The sequence below is a fragment of the Canis lupus genome, chromosome 17 (genome assembly GCF_011100685.1).
Source record: "Canis lupus familiaris isolate Mischka breed German Shepherd chromosome 17, alternate assembly UU_Cfam_GSD_1.0, whole genome shotgun sequence".
In the NCBI taxonomy this organism is placed as follows: Eukaryota; Metazoa; Chordata; class Mammalia; order Carnivora; family Canidae; genus Canis; species Canis lupus.
The window spans coordinates 52,952,703-52,970,570 of NC_049238.1; the positions used below are offsets into that span (position 1 = coordinate 52,952,703).

Sequence of the window (17,868 nt, forward strand, 5' to 3'; positions counted from 1 at the left end):
CAAACAAACAATAAAACATAAACCTCTTACTCAATAATTTTTAACTACTCCAGAGGAAAAAAAGCAAAGATCATCACAAGAAATATTAAGAGGGCTGACTGCTTGTCTGCTATTTGTGAAATTTTTCTAAACTACCATTAAAATAAATTATTCCTTAATTTAAGGAATTAGCAAGTATTTGTATTTGAAACACGTCTTGCTCTCTTCACGTTTTCCAGGTGACTAAATATTACTTTTAGCAGGGGCCTTCCTTGGTCTCTAAAACGGCAACCTCAACTCTTATATATACTTCCCTATATTTTAATCTTAATAATATAGTTTATTATCTTTCTAAACATCAATCATCTTACTTGCCTGTGAATACAAACTAAAAAATAAACTTGACAAAGGCAGGATCTAATTTCTTAACTGCTATATCCCCAGTACCTAAAACACAGCATGCACTTAGATATTTACTGAACTGAAATGAATATTCTTGGCTGTCCTGTCTCTAGGTCTCACCAAGAGAAAGTATTATTTGGGGAGTTGAAATGAAAGCCAAAGTTGCAGGTTTTATAAAAGTTAGAGATCATAAATAGCAATAATTTTCTGAAGTTCCCATTATTTTTTTTTAAAGATTTTATTTATTTATTCATGAGAGAGAGAGAGAGAGAGATGCAGAGACATAGGTAGAGGGAGAAGCAGGCTCCACTCAAGGAAGTCCGATGTGGGACCTGATCCCCGGACCCAGGATCCTGCCCTCAGCCAAAGGCAGACGCTCAACTGCTGAGCCAGCCAGGCGTCCCAAGTTCCCAAAGCTTTTCATTCTTTTCCAAAATAGTCTCCTAGAGGAATGGATCTCTCTCCATCCCCATGGATATTACATCTTAAGAGTTATTATTATTATTTTTTAAATATCTTATTTATTTACTCATGAGAGACACAGACACACACACACACAAACAGAGGCAGAGAGACATAGGCAGAGGGAGAAGCAGGCTCCATACAGGGAGCTTGACATGGGACTCGATCCCGGGACTCCAGGATCATGCCTTGGGCCAAAGGCAGGCGCTAAACCGCTAAGCCACCCAGGGATCCCACATCTTAGAATTATTTTTTAAGAAAGAGATATCAGGGACACCTGGGTGGCTCAGCAGTTGAGTATCTACCTTTGACTCAGGGTGTGATCCCGGAGTCCTGGGATCAAGTCCCACATCGGGCTGCTTGCATGGAGCCTGCTTCTCCTCCCTCTGCCTATATCTCTGCCTCTGTGTCTCTCACGAATAAATAAAATCTTAAAAAAAGAGAGATATTAAATTGAAAATAAGCATAAAACAAATGACCTAAACCATCTATCTAGTTCTACTTCTCAAACTTGAGTGTACATCATAATTATCTAAAGGATTTGTTAAGACAGATCGCCCATTCTGAGTTTAGTAGGTCTGGGGTGGGATCAGAGAACTTGTGGCCAGCTGATGCTGCTGGATCATACCTGGGGGATCTTCTAATCCAGAACAATTTGGTTTTCACTTCCTCTTGCATCCTACCCCGTATTTTCCACCAAAAGCAAAGACTGATTAAGTAAAAATCACAATTCATTACCTGAGTGTGTTTTATTCACTTTTTCTGCACTGACTTTGTTGCCTTTGCCTTTGGACAAGCTATACTCGACCATGTCCCCCAGTTCCAAGCTATCAACATCACCAGAGAACTCACTGGGAAGAAAGGAAACATTTGAATAAGAAATCACTACAGATAATAGTAGCAAATAAGTTTTATTTCTTCTATAGTAACATTCATGGAGTGCTTACTTATGCTAGATACTGTTTTAAACACATTATAGGCACTGACTCATTTCATCCTCAGAAACTATTCGTTTGGAGGTATGATTATCCCCAGCTTCAAGACAATGGAGCTAAGATACCAAGAGTTAGGTGGCAGAGACTGGATTTAAACGTGAATCACCTAAGAGCCTACACTCAACACCAAATCAATTGTACAACACTCTGTTGTATTCTTTCACTGAAACAGAAAAGTTCTTGTCCAATGTTCAAAGCAGGTACAGGCCTTTATCTATTGGCCACATGTTCTCTATATAAGTTTTGTTTATATATTGCCATAATTTTACTAACATGAGATGTGGATCAAAAAATATATTGATCACCTCATACTAAATGTTTTGGACTCTCAAACCAAACAACGAATGTTAAGGTATTAAGTTCCTACAGGGCATTCCTTACCTGTAATGGAAAAAGATTTCCTTATCATGATTGGCTGTTTCAATAAATCCAAAATTATCCTTCAGAGTTGCCACATAACCCAAGAGCCTCTTGGAATTGGAATTACGACCTAAAAGTCGCACACAAGTTGCAACCTGCTGGCCAGGCCTCTGTTTGTCACTAATACTAAATTCAACCTGTGAAATATAAGGATGCTCATTAATACCATGTCTTTTCCACACCAAGTCCCTTACCTCAGGACCTACAACTTCCCCAGACCATGCTTTGTACTCCAAATATCCTTTGTATTAAATATTCTGATGGAATAGATTTTCATCAAAACTAACACTTCTAGGTCTCATCTCCTTTTTCATGGGGGATTCAAGATTTGTTCTCCAGTGTGTATTTATTCCAAAATCTCAATTTCTCTAAAGCAGGGCTATCAGAAAACCAGACATAATAAGCATGAGAAAAATGCACATTATACAATTTTTGGTGTGATTTTACTCTGATAATGTTTCAGTGGCTATTTTAGTTTGTAATACTTTTACTTTTATCTAAGTTAATTGATTTAGGCATATCTTAGTGTTTAAATACTAACTCCTTAAAAAAGCTTTAATAAAGGATTTCCTAGACCCTGTTCTAATTCAATGAGCTGTTTTCAAATGGGAAGATGTTCCTGTATTAAACTCATAAGCACAAAATAATTTTAGCAAAACTTGGGTAAAATTAAAAACCACTGTAAAAAACTTATGATTAAGATGACAACCTTTAACCCTCCTCTCAAATAAGCAGAATTATCTTGCCTTATCTCCTATTTGAGGAGAAGCAGAGCCTTCCACATCCTTGGCTTGAAAAGCAATAGTCAATTTCACCCCACAATCATCATAAGCAATAACACCATCCTCAGCCTCCTAAAAAAAGAATACAATGAAAAGAATCAAGAACAAAAAGGCAATTAACAGCTATAATTTTTATAGACCCCTGAGCTAAGAACTGGCACAGCTATAGAAATATCCTATTCTGGGTGGCTCAGTGGTTGAGTGTCTGCCTTCAGCTCAGGGCGTGATCCCAGTGTTCTGGGATCGAGTCCTGCATCGGGCTCCCCATGGGGAGCCTGCTTCTCCCTCTCCCTATGTCTCTGCCTCTCTATGTCTCTCACAAATAAATAAATAAGGTCTTATAAAAAAAGAAACCCTATTCTAGGGTTCCCTAACAGTAACAGATTTTTCATATGAATAAAAGGTGGTCTTACCTCTATCTGCTGTTAATTTGGTCTCGTAGTCTCAAGAACCTAATCTTTTTGTTGAGGAGGGTAAGCTAATTGAAAATTTACCACACACTTACTCTATACTTTAGCCAGTCAGAAACTAAACTGAGCATGTATTTTTAACAAAGTGGAAATTCTACAGGGCAAGAAGCTTTTATATCACCTATTTTGAATCTCCCATTGTGCTGTGCAGTGTTTTGTGTGAAACATATTTAACTAATAAATGAGAATTTATTTACTTATTTTGCAAAACAAAACAAAACAAAAAACACAAAACTAATTTTTAAATTTATTTATTCATGAGAGACAGAGAGGCAGACAGGCAGAGGGAGAAGCAGGCTCCCTTTAGGGAGCCTGATATGAGACTTGATCCCAGGATCACTGACCTGAACTAAAGGCAGATAGATGCTCAAATCACTGAGCCACCCAGGCACCCCCAATGAAGGCGAACTTAATTTTGATAGGATCTAGCACAGTTCAGAGAATGTGATATTCAAATAGGAGATTAAATTATGATACACCAAATGTTTCCATAGTAACACTTTAAAACATTTTTGAATACCAGAAAGATTAGCTCTTCAAAAGTCTTAAGAAATTTCGGATATGCCACACAGGATCATAAACAGTGACACTGTACAGCAACTACATAAATCATAGTGCCCCTATGGTTTTAAATATCATTCCTTTCTTTCTTTTTTAAAGATTTTATTCACTTATTCATGAGAGACACAGAGAGAGAGAGAGAGAGGAAGAGACACAGGCAGAGGGAGAAGCAGGCTCCATGCAAGGAGCCGGATGTGGGACTCGATCCTAGGACTCCAGGATTACGCCCTGGGCCGAAGGCAGGAGCCAAACTGCTGAGCCACCCAGGGATCCCTTAAATATCATTCCTATGGGAATTACTGCCCACATCCCTAATCTAGCTAACTCCTTTTCTAAGCTCCAGAACACATTACTAATTATTAATATTCAAAACCGATTAATTTCTCTTACCATTCATATTCCTTGTACAACTGCTATGCAATCATACTGAACATTAAAACTATCAGATATTATTTTACTTTATATTATAAAATTTAATGTTATGATAAAATCATCTCCAAAGTTACTCCTATCCCTATTAGGAAAGTCTTAGGAAGCTAAAATAAATATGACCAAGGTTATATAGTCAGTACAAAATGCTAAGGATCTGACTTTGGTAAACGAAGAAGGAAGTCAGTGATTTCAGGTCTGACTCTACTGACACTCTTTGGCAAGTCAACCACACTCAAAATCTCAGCATTCGAATTTGCTCTCAACTCAGCCATTAACCTCAATATTCAGTCAACATCTGACAATGTACTACACACCAAGTATAGGAAATAGAGATAAGGCAATACCTGCTTATGAAGAGCCCAGCTTAGCAAAAACAGATTCATTAACAAGCGTAACACATTGTTGTAAGTAAGCAATGACAGAAGGACTCACTAGAGTCCAGTGTTGGTGAAGAAAAGAACAATAGAAAGGCAGGAAAAATCTTATACAAAGGCTGTCTTGATCAAGTCAATTTTGCCACAGCCATATGGAAAGCAGGGCATTCTAAGAGCTAAAAACCATTAAAAATAAGTCCCATTGGTTTTCTTCTGTTTATGATTATTGTCAACAGCAACACTTGTGAAATTCCTACTATGGGCCAGGCCCTGTGAGAGCTTTTTCAAAGAAATAGGAGACTATGATTTTTTCTTTTTTTTTTTTTTTTTTTTAGAGATTTTATTTGTTTCTTCATGAGAGAGACACAGAGAGAGGCAGAGACATAAGCAGAGAGAGAAGCAGGCTCTCTTCGGGAAACCTGATGTGGAACTCAATCCCAGGACCCCAGGATTATGACCTGAGCCAAAGGCAGACACTCAAGAACTGAGCCACCCAGGTGTCTATGATTTTTTTTGTTTAAAAACTTAGGCTTGGAGGGGATTTCCTAGGCTACAAAATAAATGGTAAACGAGGATATTCCACTCTTATCGGCTCCTAAATAGTTATTTCTAAAATTACCTTCTCTCTCATGCACCTTTCTCTTGTCTACATCCATGATCTCTTCCCCAGTTCAAGGACTACCTAAATTTCCTATCAGGCCTCTTCATCTTTTGTCTTTCTCCACCCCCATCTAGGGTTCATCTATTGCCATTTCTTCCTAAAGTGCATACCAAATGCCACTTTCTAAAAGAAATCTGAGTACAGAATAACGTCTAAATTATTTAGAATAGTGGGACACCTGAGTGGCTCAGGGGTTGAGCATCTGCCTTCGGCTCAAGGTGGGATCCTGGGGACCCGGGATGGAGTCCTCCATCAGGCTCCCTGCATGGAGCCTGCTTCTCTCCCTCTGCCTGTGTCTGTCTCTCATGAATGAATATTTAAAATCTTTAAAAAAATAAAATTTTTTAAAAATAAATTCTTCAGAGTAGCAATCAAACTTTCTCAATCTAGCTGTATCCTGATTTTTCATCCTTGTTTCCCCTACTCAACCCTACCAAAGAAAATCCTATCTTCCTATTTAACTACTTAGTGCTTTCTAAAGAAACCCTGAATTTTTCTCATCTGTACATCTATTCTGTGAGGAATGTCCTTTCCTCATTTATCTCTATTTATTTTTAAAGATTTTATTTATTTATGAGAGAGAGAGAGAGAGAGAGAGAGGGGCAGAGACACAGGCAGAGGGAGAAGCAGGATCCATGCAGGGAGTCTGATATGAGACTTAATCTCCGGTTTCCAGGATCACACCTGGGGCTGAAGGTGGTGCTAAACCTCTGAGCCACCTGGGCTGCCCTATCTCTACCTATTTAAATGTCAGTGCCTTAGTGAAACCATCCCAGATCCAGACAGTCTAGAATTCATTTACACCATAGCACTTTCACTGACCTTTTATGGAGACATTTTGCATGAATTACCTGCTTCTACGCAACTCTCAGTTTAGTATTTACTTTTTTTTTTTTAAGATTTTATTTATTCATGAGAGACACTGAAAGGCAGAGACACAGGCAGAGGGAGAAGCAGAAGCAGGCTCCCCGTAGGAAGCCTGACGCGGGACTCAATCCTGGGTCTCCAGAATCACACCCCAGGTGGAAGGCGGCGCTAAACCGCTGAGCCACCGGGGCTGCCCTCAGTTTATTATTTACTTGAGAGCAAAAACCATGTTAGACTAGACAGCTTTGTATTTCTATTCAGTGAACTATTCAATAAATGGAGTTAAAATGTGTGAATGGAATCTACTCAAATATGAAACTATTAAACTGCTTGGGAAGACAAGTACTACCATTTTAGATGAGCGGCTCTCAACTAGGGGTGATTTGGGGATGCCTGGCAGTATATGGTAACACTTTTAGCTGTCACAAAGGGGGGAGATGACACATATTGGTCTCTAGTGGGTAAAGACTAGGGATGCTACCAAACATCCAACAATGCACAGAATGGCCACCACCTCCACACAGAAGTCAATAATGCTGGGGTTAAAAATCCTTTTAGTTTAGTTCACCACTGTTAATATCACAGAGAATTTCAAAAGAGACATTACTCAACTCCATTATTGTGTGGACAGTAGTTTCCTTGAAGCAGAAGACAAAGAGCTACATATATCAGGGGCGCCTGGGTGCCTCATTCGGTTAAGTGTCCGACTCTTGATTTCAGCTCAGGCCATGATCTCAGGGTCTTGAGGTTGAGCCCCCATCAGGTTCCATGCTCAACGCAGAGTCTGCTTCTCTCTCTCCTTCCCTCTCCCCCTCAGACCCTCCCCCTGTTCGTGTGTGTATCTCTTTCTAAAATAAATAAATCTTAAAAAAAAAAAACCTACGTAAATCATTTTGATCATGTAAAACTTACCTTTTCTTTGCCTTTATTTGGGCTAGTGGTTTTAGGATTGGAGAAAGTGGCTTCTTTTTCAACAGTGCCCAGAAAACGATGATCTGAATGGGAGTGGAATGAAACCGTGCCCTTGGGAAGTTTTTTAATCCTAATAGCATGATTTCTTTGGGCAGAGAGCATATCCTACAAATGATAAACAAAAGTAACTTTAAACTGAAAAAGGAAGCACCAAGAAACCATCCAATTCTTTTCTCAAAAAGTACTCACAGGAACCACAGTAAACTCTACTTCATCTGCAATATGGAGCTGGTTCCCATCCAGAATTTCACTGAAGTGGAAGAACATACGAGCATCGCGATCCACACACTTGATGAAACCAAAACCATCTCTCATGGCAGCAATTACACCCTGAAATCCAGATAATATTTTCACTGACTGTGAATTTTGCCAAGAAAACAACACTCAAATATGGAAGCATCAAGTTGAATTCACTAGGAATTCTATTTAATGACCCAAATTCTGTATCTACATTTTAATTTGTCCATTTAAATACAAACTCATGCTTTCAGTCTTTCAGTAAGTCAACCTCTGAGCAATTGTGTGAGATGCTGCTTCTTGGTCAGGATGCACAAAAAAATTTATCTCACTTGAATGTAAACACATGCATTATAAAATGTATTCCTTTTAATTCAAAAATCTGTGAATTTGGTATTATCCTGTTTTACAAAATCAGGAAATCAAGGCTGAGAGAGGTTAAGCAGTTTGTCCAAAGCACACAGTTTAATTAAGTGGTAGAAAGATTCCAAATAAGGCCTAAGCTTTATCACAACATACAGATATTTTAAAAATCTATACACATACTTCACATACTTCCAAAGTCAACTAAAGGCAACTTTATAGTCTCTTACCTCAAAATTTTTTTGTGAGTTTAGGCAAAAGAAAGGCTTAATTTAAGATTTAGGTCTCAAGAATAAAATATAGGAAATCCTTTCCTGATTTTTTTCTCCCTTCTTACTAATTATCAGCTTTGTGAGGGCATTATATACAGAGTTAACTGGCACATCGCAGGTAATCAAATGCTTACTGAAATAATTATTATCAACCTACCAATGACTTATATATATTGCATATTTATTTACATTATCAATGATAACTATTCCATAACCAGTTTTGAACACAGTATAAATAATATTCTGACATTTAATCCTTGATAAATCTTAACGGCAGCCAAGCAACTCAACAATGTAGTGCATACCGTCAAGCAAAATAGATCCCACCTGAGAAGTTTTAAAAAACAATCATTCGATTCTCAAGATTTTTAAAGTACAAGTGTCAAACAAGAGCGAAGTTCCAAGAAACTTAAAATTTTCATTAAAATGTACAGTTCCACTGCCAGCACTGAGATACATCACACGTTATAATTCCCAGCAGAATTAACTATAAATTATAAATTATATCTAAGAAAGTTAATTTATGAAAACCAAGCTTGTAAAACATGTTTGGGAAATATTCTGGTATATGTCATTCCTGGACTTATATCCACTAAAAACAATTTGCAAAGTCCTGCTGTAAAAACCAAAAAGACCCCCAAAAAACAAAAAACAAAACAAACCCAAAACCTATTGGTTTTATCTAGTGTTTATTAAACATCTTATGGAACAGTTTGGGAAAATCTATTTACTACAATGAGACATTTGAATTTTCTGTCTCCCTATTTAAGATCCAGAGAATCACTGGCTCTCCAAGATCTTAGAACTCATCCTGTACACATTTTCTTTTCTAAAAATTTTTCACATCTATTCCCAGCTGATTGCCAGAGTCAGATATCAAACCCAGACTGACTCAAATATCTGTGTTCTTAATCACTTAACAGGGTAATTGCCCAATGTCATTTGGGCAATTACCTTAAAGACTTCTCAGTAGAACATTACAAATTTGATTATAACACTCACCCCAAACTGAATACAAGGTAAGTACCTAATCAGATCCAACACTTACCATCTCTCTGGCTTCATTAGTGAACTGAAATGTGTTTGACAGAACTTCTATGTTGGTTGCTCGTTCTAATTTGTCACGTCGGTCTGTTGAAATATTAAACCTAACATGGTCGCCTTCCAGCAGGGTCACCTTGGATTTTGTATCTTTGTCTCCAAAGGGAAGTTCTTTAGGAATCACAAAATCAACTTTGATGCGTCCTGGCAATGGGTCATTCTGATGAGAAGGAAAAACTATTTTAGCTGAAGATTTCTCATCCTTCCTAGTTCTAAGTCAAACAAGAAGAACACACAGCAAACCCATGTTATTTATAATAAACAGTTCCCTACAGGGAAAAAAAGATGTTGATAACATAAGTCCAATTTGAAAGCTTTGTGTTCTATGGTCATAGGATACAACCATAAAATCACAATACTGCAGTAAAGATCCTGCATTCTGACAGAGATATTTTATTTAAGGAAAAGAACTTCAAGTCTTTTTTATGTTTCACATTTCTTTAGCAATGAGATACATTAGTCTCCTCTCCTCACCTTACTTCTGACACAAATGAAATAAATGGGGGTGGGGGATGGTGGAGGGGGGGGGTAGGAGAACCCCAATAACACACACCCAAACTTGTTTCCCCCCAATTTTAGCCAGCATTTTTGTTCCTTTCTCCTTATCACCCAGTAAAAAAGAAAACATATTCATGGATACATTAATCATTGGTTTCTCATTTAGTTTAATTACATATATCAAGAAATATTCAATTGTTCCACCACTGTAAGATTACATTAAGTAAAATTTCTGTATACCAAATTATTCTACTACTGATGAGACAAATTTCTCCTGAGAAAGACTACTTACCTGGTTTTTACTGGGTACTTTTGGGATTACTTTGGTTACAGTTCCTTCAAAATGTTCAATGCTGATATCTTCAAAAATGACTGTTCCTTGAGGCAATAGTCTCACATCTGTTGCAACTTCTTTCCCCTAAATCAGAAGGGGGGGAATTATGTAATTTTAAGTGTTTCCGAAAAATATAATTCATTTTGATCTTAAAAGGCGGCCAAAAATCAAGTTAGTCAACCATCTTACATTTCTGTCCTTGATTGTGAATTCCACGTCATCTCCAGGCTGTAAGGTTTCTAAGTCACCCTTAAATTCACTATAGTGAAAGAATATCTCTTTTACAATATCACCTCTTTCAATAAAGCCAAACGCCTCCTAAAGAAAAATAAGCAAAACCCAAAAAATTATAGGAACATTAGGTACTTATTCAGTGTACATGTTTATGATTACAATTTGCAATCAATTAAAAGTCTTTTCATAAAATTATAGTGTACCAGAAACAATATATTTGATTAGCTCTAATACTAACAGTATAAATTTCATAGCCCATTTTAAAGGACATAATGAATTAGTAACCAAGGTATTTTAAGAAATTACTTTTGATGTTAACAGTGAAATATATGTATTTTTAAATTTATTCATGAGAGACACACAGAGAAGAGCAGAAACACAGGCAAAGGGAGAAGCAGGCTCCACGCAGGGAGCCTGATTCGGGACTTGATCCTGGGTCTCCAGGATCAGGCCCTGGGCCAAAGGCGGCGCCAAACCGCTAGGCCACCAGGGCTGCCCTGATTGTTTTTTTTTTTTTTTTTTTTTAATAAAGATTTATTTGTGAGAGACACATAGAGAGAGGGGCAGACACACAGGTTTCCCTGCGGAACCTGATGTGGGACTCAACCCCAGAACTCCAGGATCAAAACCCAAGCCAAAGGCAGACACTCCACCACTGCCACCCACGCATCCCAACAGTAAAATATTTTTAAAGGGAAGACAATGATTTAAAACAAACAAACAAACAAAAAACCACGGTTGGATATGAAGTATAGACTAAAAGTAGTCAAAGCAAAAACCTCAAGTTTCTCGTATTTGAGGACACTTACCTTCATGGCACAAACTACTCCCTGACAGCGGGCTTGTTTCTTTTTCAACAGCATAATGTTACGAGCACTTACAGCACCAGTACTAGAAAGGAATAATTGGGTAGGGACGGGAGGGAGGGGATTCAAAGAGGGGTGAAAAATGCATTGGTTTGGTTAGATATGATGAATCTAGAGAAACAATAACTAGTTTTCTGAGGCCTGAAGAATTTTATGTCAACATGAAGAGCAAATGTAGTTTATGGCACATGATCCGTTTCTTATGGCTTCATATGCATAGCCTTCTAAACTGGGTGCACACACATCATTTTTCTCTTATACTCTTAAAGGAGTATCATGGATACTCTAAGCTTTTTCTATTCCAACAGAAGAAATAAAGTCACAAGCTGAATGCAACCAAAGATGGGGAATCTAAAGTTTCAGGAAGGTAATTTTCTTAGGTAAACATTTGAGTAGGTATTATATGCTGCAAAACCCCCCAAAAAAACCAACCAAACAAAAAGCCCTGGGGATACAGAGATGGTCCCTGTTTTCAATGAGTGCTATATTTAGTAGCTATCCCATCAATTATTTTTGACTAAACAGACATAAAAGAAAGTTGAGTAAATGCAGTGATTAAAGGAGAAATTTGCTACATTTTTTAAAATGACATTCACCTTCACTGAAAACCAGGTAGGCACTATGTCATCCTATCCTCATCTGTGGGAAGCAATGTAAATCTGACTTCATTTTATTTATTTTTTAAAAAGATTTATTAATGGGGGGGGGGGGGCAGAGAGAGAAGCAGGCTCCATGCAGAGCCTGACACAGGACTCGATCCCGGGTCTCCAGGATCACGCCCTGGGCTGAAGGCAGCGCTAAACCTGAGCCACTAGGGCTACCCAGACTTCATTTTAAAGATGGTGCAATTGGTTGGTGTAATTGGTTTAAGAAAAACTGCAGACTAAGCAATTACTTCCCTTAATTTTTCATGGACAAACTGTAGCCCAATTGTGCTTTTTACTTCAAAAATATAGAATAATGAAGATGCTGGAAAAATTCTACTTGCCTTCGTAACCTGCTATAGTGAAAGGCTTTAGAGACAGAATGGGGCTCAAATGTCTGCTACTTCAAGGATGCATAACTTTAGGCAACTCACTTTATGAGAACATACTTTAATTTTACAAGCTAAAAGATGTCAGGTAAAGCTGTTCTCAGGATTAACAACTATACATAAAGTATTTAATGCAACTGCTTGGCACACACAGGAACTAAATAAAGGTCAAATAAAGCACTTTCACTGGCTCCACTTTTATTTTATTATTTAAAGATTTATTTATTCATGAGAGACACACACACACACAGAGAGGCGGAGACTCAGGTAGAGGGAGAAGCAGGCTCCATGCAGGGAACCCGATGTGGGACTCGATCCAGGACTCCAGGATCATACCCTGGGCCGAAGGCAGGGACTCGATCCCAAGGACTCCAGGATCACGCCCCTGGCTCCACTTTTAAACTCAAGCCCTATCTGCTCATTTCTTGAGATCAGATTGAGGCCTTTAGACTAGAACTATTAGTATATCCGCCAACTCAATCTGATTCCTTTTATTTTTTAGATATTTATTTATTTTAGAAAGAGAGTAAGAGCAAGAGAGAGCCTGTGGGGTAGAGGAAGAGGGAGAGGAGCCGGTTCCCCGATGAGCACACAAGCTGACATGGAGACTGATGTGACGCTCCCAAAACTCTGAGATCATGACCCAAGATGAAATCAAGAGTCTGACACTTAACCGATTGAGCCACGCAGGTGCCTCTGAATCGGATTCCTTAAAATGAAGACTATAAAGTCTTACAAGAGGTAAGGTTCAGGGCTAATAATTCTGCACATGCTCTTGGGACTCTGCTTTCTCTGTGCTGTCAAAGGTGCATTCCTAGCATTTTTCCAACTTCCTACTTTTAACTTCCTTCTGTACTTGTATAAAAATAATTATCCCTAGGTTTTCTTAACTATACTTTCCTTAAACTGCTTATGCTGATGAATTTGACACCTATACATCCTATTACTAGCTTGTTTCAGACTTATACATACAACTACATGTTCAGTATCTTCATCTAGACATACCCAGACACCTCAAATTCAAAATGCCAAAGTAAAGAGAATTATTTTTCCACACTTAATACTTTCTTAATATTAAGAATATCTTCTTAGTCTGGTTATAGTATCACCATCTGCCCAGTAGCCAGAGAAGTAGCATTTGGGACTCCCCTGTTATTAATTCCAACATACACCTCTACCTAATCGATCACAAAACTTGGTATTATCTTTTCAGTGTAGCTTGACTTCTCCACCTGAACAGCCCTGGCCTAACCACATTAGCATATTAGACCCTCATCTTGCATATTAACTCTCATGTCACTGCCTCTAAAGTACCCCCTTCTCCAAAAGTCTACCATCTCCACCACTTCCAGTGATCTACACTGATCACACCTCCAACCCTGCTCCTATCTCCCATTTAAAATCTTTCAGAGTCCTTAGGGACTAGGGGATAAAGTTCAAACTTCATCTTCCTATGATCCAGTCAATTCAATCAATTCAAACTTATAGCCATTTCCTCAAACTGATATTTCTACTTAGAATGCTTCCAACCGCTCAGTCTCCCCAGTGACTTTAAATACCTTCTCTCTAGCACTGCTACTTTTACAAAACCTTCACTGACTTCTAGAACAGCTCCTTGAAAGCTCTGACCATATTTTAATTATATTCCTATTTTTGACATCCATAAAGTGCCCAGCATAGAATAGACCCTCAAATGCTTAGCTAATGAAGTTTAAAAGATCATGAAAATATCATGAAAATTATCCAGATTCACAAGTTAGGTTTTTTGTTTTGTTTTGTTTTAATTCACTTCAAATTTCTTACTGGAGGGGGTGGACAAAAGAAACCAAACCCCCCCATCTTAGGTGGAAAAAGAGAACTTACTGTTTATTGTTATCAATTACAAAGTTTATTTTATCTCCAGTTTCCAGCTGAACATTCCCTTCGACATCTTCGGGGGTATAAGTCAGATAAAACACTTCCTGTGAATTAATAAGTTGTTATTACTATATTGGCAGGATGCATGTTCTCTGTATACTGTGATTTACTTCATTAAGTACCTCTTAAACTGGCATTTTAAGCCAAATTTCTTAAAAATGCCTTATAACAAATACATCATTTTATTCATATAAACACACACTTCCCCTCCATGATGCTGATGACTTCTGCGAGTCCACAGCTGAGCAGCAATCCAACTTCAAAAAGCTTACACACGTGGAAGCATTTGCCCAGAGACTGTAGTTACATTTCAAAAAAACCAATTTTTATGTAAGGCATTCCAAACAAAAAAGATGGAGTTAGTGCTTAAAAAGAACCAGAAAAAAGATCCCCTCCCACACCCCCAAAAAAAGTGAGTAAAAAGAACATTTTACCTTAATGTTCTAACTAAGGTCACACTTGGGCAAGCTAAGACACTTGGAAGTTCTAAGGATTTTTTCTTTTTAAAGTTTTTGATTATGCTGCACTCAAAGCCTCTTAGAAACCAAATTTAAAACTGAATTTATTAACTGCAGCTTACGTTTTCGATTTTGAATTTTAAAGTACGCTTATAGATCACATGGTGGATCAGGCAAAGGTTTAAGAAAAATACACAAGTTTACCCCATTACGTTCGTAGCATACACTCCCTGTTGGACTCTGACCCGGGGCAGCTGGAGATTTACTCTCTAAGTTGTGAGGAACAGCGCACACAACCTACCAGTCAAAAAAAAAAAAATTTCCATTGCTAATCATTTCAGGAGCAGCACTGTGCAATATTAACTGAATTTTAATATCCTCTATACTATACATAGGGATGCATTTTAATATGATCCACAAGAGGATGTCATGCTGCCAAGTTTCAAACTTACAGTACATAAATCGACTGTAAGTACAGACTTAGGGTTATATGTAAAAACCCAAATTGAGTCTTGACCATATTTTATTTCAGGTCAAGAATGCCAGTGCTTCTGATAAAATCTTAAAATAATAATCTTTATATACTACAACTCTCTTGCGTGCAAACTGAGGAGATGGGGAGAATCTTCCTTTTCTAATGTGAAAGATATGCAAATGCAGGGCCCTAAGAAAACACAAAGCATCAAAGCCACTAACTTGTCCATTCATTCGTTCTTCAGGGAGAATTTCTGGTTTTATCTTCACCAGTTTAACAGCAATGGGTTTCCCAGTCCGCCGGTCAGATGATACTTCGAATTCAACATCATCTAAAATAAAGTATTGTATTTGTTGGACTAGTTTTGACAAAATGGTATCTCACTTTCAAGCCAAACAATGTAGTATTTGAATTGCTTTAGACCAGTGATTTCTCAAAGTGTGGTTCTTCGACCAGCAGCGGCGGCAGCGGCAGCAGCAACAGCAGCATCACCCGGGAGCTTAGCAGAAATGCAAATTCCTGGGCCCCACTCCAGAACCTATTCAAAAACAAACTCTAGGTACCAGGTACAGCACTTTGTTTAAACAAGCCTTCCAGGTTATTCTGATACATACTAATGCTTCAGAACCACTGCTTTAGAGTGAGATAGGAATATCTTAGTCTTAACTTTCATAGCATTTACATATACTGCAAATGAAGCAATATAATGATCATGACTTCTGGCAAGTTTTCTTTTATCTTAAAAAGCTTAAAAATCTTCTCTATATCTCAGTTTCCTCATGCACAAAATAAGGACTAACCAAATGCTCTTGTGGGATTTAGAGTATTTCGTATGCCAAATACTCATGTTAAATATTGTTCTGACTTTTCCCCCAAAGATATTCTAAAAAACAAACACTGAGAGCTTATAATTTCAGTCTTCTACTAAGCCACACATTTTCACATGTGAAAATGATTTTGATGGTGTCTGCCAAGATGAATAGTCCATCTGGTGATATTCTAAGTTTTTTTTTTTTTTTTTAGGTACTAACCAAAAATGCTACCCGGTAAAATAGTCAAAGCTAACATTATCAAAGTTTAATATTTTCATTGGCTTAAAATCAAAAATATAACTAAAGTCATGAATATAGGGGAAAATAATTAGATCTTACAAGCATCTATTTAAAAAGTATTTTTAAAAATATTCCAATTATCTTTAGGTCAATGAGTCTTTCACCAACCAAGAAGACCCCACCACAATAGAAACAGGATTCTGCTAATTTATGGAAACACACTTCTGTAATTGGGACAATTTAAAGACCAAAACTATGACACTGTCATGAGCAAGTTGATACAGAAGAGAAATGTGTCATTAATTACTTTAAAAAGGATAATCAATTACAGATTACCTCCTACTTTTAAGTCCTGCAGGTTGCCATTATACTGTGAACAGTGGAAGAAAAGTCTAGCTTGACGTTCTGAACACTGAATAAATCCATAAGAGGTTAGCAGTTTTTCAATAACCCCAGTTTCACGCAGTGCTGCTGAAGTACCATTAGGGTACCCATTGTGTCCATTGTTATGGAGAAGGTTTGGATCAAAGCTCATCTGTTTTAAAAAGAAAAAGAACTTAATAGATGTTCAGATCTGTACATTATCTCCATAGCATACTAAATCTGATGAACAAATCACTAAAGTTTTAATGTAAAAGGGCAAAACAACAAAACAACTCAAAAAAGTAAAGAAGTTTATGGGCTTTTATTACTGAAATATTAATTTAGCTAATAAAACATTTCAGAAGACATAATAATTGCATTTATTTTAGGGAACTGCCCCAATTTATGATAGAATTTTCACTTACCAGCAAATAGGATTTCTGGAATTTAGTGTTAAGGTAAAGCAACCACATAAGCAAAAACTGCTTTTATGTTAACTTTAAATTGCTAAAACAATAATTTTAGAACAAAGGTAACTGATATTCAAGGGATGGCAACCCAAACTACTAGAATACTTAAGAAACTAAGATTTATGACTTTGAAACTTAAATAGAAACCTTAGTATTATCTGGTAAGCCATGCATCCTAAGGCAATTATTTAAATTAGTAGAAGAAAACAAAAGAAACTTTGTATGCAACACTTATTTCAAACTAGAAAATATCAGAGTAATGTATACTTAGATTCTTCAATGAAAGACAACAAAAGTGAGCTGTAAAACAGGATTTTTCTAAGACAAAATTCCAAGACAACAAAAGCTCTTCAAATCTAAAACTGTTTAATCATTTCACAAGTATATTGAAAGAAATCTTTTCATCTATTTCAGATGCTGATGAAATCTCTAAATACTGCCATTTGCTTCTATGATCATATAAAGCAAAAGAAAACAACCTTTAGTGAAAAGAGCTATTTAAACACAATGCAGTGGAACCTGTTTATATCATCAAATATTGTCTATCACATTGGATATTTCATTTTGCTTTATTTGAGTAAAATTATAAAAACAAATTATTAATGTAAGTGATGAATACAAAAGGAAAAATCCCTAGCAAAGTTTAGGTGTGCAACTGATTTATTATGACAGCAACATATCCGCATCTCTATCAGTTTTAGACCCTTTCATTAAAAATTTGACTTATTAAACATTTTAAGTGTGATGTTGGACGTTAATATAAATATTTTTCATCAGGAAAAAAAAAGAATGACTAAAATTCTGGAACTATAAACTCA

General features: G+C 37.0%; 1 protein-coding gene across 3 annotated transcripts in view; it reads right to left on the minus strand.

Moving 5' to 3' along the window:
• Window positions 1-17,868, minus strand: part of CSDE1 (cold shock domain containing E1) — a 39,471-nt gene that overhangs the window by 6,707 nt on the left and 14,896 nt on the right. For 2 of the 3 annotated variants that reach the window (XM_038561840.1, XM_038561838.1), the window contains 13 exons: window positions 16,554-16,752; window positions 15,387-15,496; window positions 14,895-14,987; window positions 14,179-14,276; window positions 11,226-11,307; window positions 10,372-10,500; window positions 10,141-10,266; window positions 9,298-9,510; window positions 7,567-7,707; window positions 7,318-7,482; window positions 3,005-3,112; window positions 2,220-2,395; window positions 1,582-1,694 (listed from right to left, as the gene is read on the minus strand). In XM_038561840.1, the coding sequence (XP_038417768.1) occupies window positions 1,582-1,694; window positions 2,220-2,395; window positions 3,005-3,112; window positions 7,318-7,482; window positions 7,567-7,707; window positions 9,298-9,510; window positions 10,141-10,266; window positions 10,372-10,500; window positions 11,226-11,307; window positions 14,179-14,276; window positions 14,895-14,987; window positions 15,387-15,496; window positions 16,554-16,752 (1,753 nt within the window). The remainder of the gene's footprint in view (window positions 1-1,581; window positions 1,695-2,219; window positions 2,396-3,004; window positions 3,113-7,317; window positions 7,483-7,566; window positions 7,708-9,297; window positions 9,511-10,140; window positions 10,267-10,371; window positions 10,501-11,225; window positions 11,308-14,178; window positions 14,277-14,894; window positions 14,988-15,386; window positions 15,497-16,553; window positions 16,753-17,868) is intronic. The other variant, XM_038561839.1, reaches the window with a different exon arrangement.